Raw genomic sequence first — 3,802 nt, forward strand, 5'->3', positions numbered from 1 at the left:
TTCATTCCTAGCTTCTGCCAATGTTCCTCCAATGTCTGAGTTGAATATGGATCACTTCCCTGTGGAATTTGAGACAATGTAAACAGGGTGTGGGTGAGAGGACTTCTGCAGCACTAGGTCTACAGACTATGCGCTGCACTGCTTCCTTAATGAATGAATCAAGGCGTGTGTGCCACATCTGTCACGTCCACCATCTACTCCTGACCCGGTCCAGAACCACATGCATATGTCGTCCCTGCTCATCACATTCATTGAACAACACAGCACAAGAGGGTAATTTAAAAAATATTTTAATGACATCAAATATCCACCAAAAGAGAGAAAATGCAAAAATAAAATCTACAACAAAAGGATCTTTGACCTGAGAGATATAAATTATTGTTCTTCACTCGCTAATACTTATCTACACAGTGCTACATCTGGCCATTTTGGGTTTGAAGCTTCAACATTAAAATCTCCACAACAATGAATATTGGTCACAAAAGACTAACAATGCAACACAGGTATGTACAACAACAACAACAGACTGAGAGACAGATGCGTTCACATTTCATTAAATTAAGAAATAAATAAAATACTTTAGGATATCTGAAGTTATTTAGAAGTGCTAAGCTTGAGCAGACTTGCTCTGGGTCTTAAGGTAAGAAAATAGTTTTTTTTCCCCATTGAAAAGTTTGTTTCTAGTCTTTTTCTGTGTCACAAATTTTGAAAAGCTTTTCATTTATCACGATGAAGTGACAGCGCTTCCAGTCCAGCAGGTCTTCTAGAGAGTGATGGATTCAGCAGGAAGGGAAGCGCCCTCTCAGTCTCTGTAGACAGGGGTCTGTCGGGGAGGCGGGTGGAAGGAGTCATAAGACCCTTCTATGTGAATGTCGTAGGTGGAGGTCTGGTACAGGCCTTGATCTGCCGGGGAGGGGGAGTAATGCTGGGGGGCTAAGTAGTGAGGCGAGGGCTCCTGTTTGTTGATAAGGTTGTTGCCGATGCTCAAAGGGGGGGTCGGTGGTCCGTCATAGGGAGGTGTCCCGACGCCCCCGGCGTGATACTCACTTGGCGAGTGGTTCTCATACACAGCTCCTTTCATTGTCCTCAGGTGAAGCAAGTGAGCTGAGTCGAAGTTGCCATATGGGGGAGTGGGCAAGCCTGGGGAGGAGTACCTCACCCCTCCACCATGAGGATTCTGGGGTCCTCGAGCACCGCGTCTGTCGTCAGGTCTGACCACCACACTGGGAGGTGGGCCGAGCTGCAGGCAACCTGCCACGAGGTTAGTGGTTGGCTGCGAGAGACCTTTGCACAGCGTCTCCATGAAGGACCTGCTTTCAGTGGACACGCCTCCCTCCAGGGCCTCGGACAGGGCGCAGATGTAGTTGCGGGCCAGACGCAAGGTTTCAATTTTGGAGAGTTTCTGGGTTTTGGAGTGGCACGGCATGATGCTGCGCAGGTTCTCCAGGGCATCGTTCAGCCCGTGCATGCGGGAGCGCTCCCGAGCGTTAGCCTTGATACGCCGAGCACGAAAGCGCTCCTGCCTGGCTTTTGTCACCCGCTTCCTCTTAGGCCCTCGTCTTTTGGAGCCATTCTCTTCGTCCTGGCATTCGTCTTCGTCCTCCTCGTCTTCCTCAGCGTCCTCACTGCCAACCTCGCTGGCGTGTTGGTTTGGGCCAGTCGCTCTGTAGCGCTGCTGGGTCGGGTTGGCATCAGGGGAACTGGTGTCGCCGTCCATCCACTGCAGCGGACTCACGTCCTCCTCTCCCTCTCCTTGTCTCACGTATGGTTTAATCATCATGTTCCTTCAGAAGCAACAAGATCTCATTTTAAAGTATGTCAACACAAAGCAAATAGTCAATCATGAAAATAAATTCAGCTTCATCATCTGAAAAGACATTGACACAATCCATGCACAGACGAAAAAAAAAAACATTTTAGTTCACGCCATGAAATGCTTCGATAACAGGAAACGTAAAACACATACTAAGTATTGACACTAAAGAATACTGAGTTCGGGAGGTGAATTTTTCTCAACAATATTCAATGTTTGTGATCATTGTTATGCGAAATGCAACACAGCTATTAGTATTATTGTTATGAAGTTGGTGTAAATGTGCGATATATCTACAAACTCCTGACTTCGTCAAACAATCTCTGATGAACAACAGTTTTGTTTTCTAAACTGTTTCTAAAGTGTGAGGCTGCTTGCATCACACACAACTAACCATCTACCTGAAGACAGAAAGGACTAAATTAAATAAATGTAGGCTCACAAGAACACTTTTAATTTAAAAAAGAACTTGAGTTTAAAGGCAGGGGCTTTGCTTCTCTGAAGTAAACAATTGTCTGCTGGGACTATAATCTGGCTTTTGTCTACTAACACCGAGATTATGTGGCAGCCTGAATTCAGGAGTAAATAGAGATGATAAGAAGGTAAGAATGAAGCTCTTGTTGCCGAGGAACCTTTGAGGTCCACGTATTTAATATACAGAATATGTGTATTTTAACAGTATTGTGATGATGATTTTTTTCCCCCATCAAAATATGTCATGTGATAATCTCCGTAAAACAGACCAGAGGTTTTCAGTACTGGACAGCTCCACCACACACAGGTGGCAAATTCATTTCTAAAACAAGTGAAGCAGATACTGATTCATCAAAACGGAACTCAAGGGTGGATGTTCTCCCATCCTCCCTTCCCTCACTTGGGATAATCCCAGTCAACTTCTGAACTAAAGCCCCCAGCAAGATAAAGTCTCTGACAGGAGGCGACTTCAATCTGGGCCATCGCAGGATTTACGGGCTGGATGAAGCCGAAACCACGAGATTAAATGAAAGATCGACATCAGCAGATCAGTGTCAGGACCGAGGTCCCGGAATTGATTTGATAATGATGATGTGTAATGCCGCCCCAATTAATAATGTTACATTGTACTCTGCTTTTCACACATTCATTTAATTTAAAGTGTTTTGTTTCTTTTATTTTTAAAGAAAAACTACACCGACGTAATTGCTTTTCAGGATAACTTCATGAAGATGGTGTTTTTGTCAAATACAAACCTTTGAAACCTTGAAACATTTTCAAATATTTTTCTTCCAACATACAGGACTAGTCTTGAATGTTTTCGTTTGTAAAAATAGACCCGAGTTTTTTGCAGTTCAGTCAAAAACATATACATTTGATTTAGATGCTGGGTGCAATGATGGCGTCACAACTGTGACTTGAAGTACCTGTAGAAGTTGAGTGGGTCGTCTCTCCTCCTGCTCTCTCCGTCAGTTTGTTCTGTCCATCAATGAGGGGCGTCTCGGGGGATCCCACAATCTCAGTGCGGCCGCGGCAGTCGGGGCTCAGGCTTTAACGTCCGCGCACAAGCCCCGCCCCCCGCTGACGTCGGTGGCCCGCGCGTGGCAGGCCCGTGGATCGACGTGTGTGCGTGCGCGTGTGTGTGTGCGTCTTTTGTCAGCGGAGGGAGACGCGCTGCGCGGCTGATGCTAACATCTAGTGACAGGCTGCGACTGCGTGGGAGCAGGTGTTCGTGGACTTCATTCCTCACTGTGGAGCAAGTTTCGTCCACGCAGATCGAGCGCTGATTTAGGAGGGTATCCACGGGACTTTTTTTGTGTGTGTGCTAATCTTGTGGCAAAACAGTTTGGTGCAAAAGTTAGACACTTGTTGAGTTTGTCAGAGGGACGCAAAATTAATATTAAACATTTCGGAAACTTATATAAATAGGTGTCTCAGAACAAGACAGCACTTTACATCCCAGCCAAAATATTTTATTTAATCCGGATGAAAAATACAAGGATGCAGTTTTACAGT

General features: G+C 45.5%; 1 protein-coding gene across 1 annotated transcript; it reads right to left on the reverse strand.

Moving 5' to 3' along the window:
* Positions 1 to 274: 274 nt before the first annotated feature.
* On the reverse strand, positions 275 to 3,357 carry LOC128760874 (neurogenic differentiation factor 4-like). The gene is made up of 2 exons (XM_053868594.1): positions 3,214 to 3,357; positions 275 to 1,784 (listed from the first exon to the last, which is right to left on the reverse strand). Exon 2 carries the CDS (start codon positions 1,778 to 1,780, stop codon positions 803 to 805), a length of 978 nt encoding a protein of 325 aa, XP_053724569.1. The 5' UTR covers positions 1,781 to 1,784; positions 3,214 to 3,357; the 3' UTR covers positions 275 to 802.
* Between the last annotated feature and the right edge of the window lie 445 nt (positions 3,358 to 3,802).

This window comes from Synchiropus splendidus, chromosome 6 (assembly GCF_027744825.2).
Source record: "Synchiropus splendidus isolate RoL2022-P1 chromosome 6, RoL_Sspl_1.0, whole genome shotgun sequence".
Lineage (NCBI taxonomy): Eukaryota > Metazoa > Chordata > Actinopteri > Syngnathiformes > Callionymidae > Synchiropus > Synchiropus splendidus.

Bases quoted from the DNA above. Each gene is read 5' to 3' on its own strand.
- LOC128760874 (XM_053868594.1), bottom strand. From the start codon at position 1,780: ATGATGATTAAACCATACGTGAGACAAGGAGAGGGAGAGGAGGACGTG.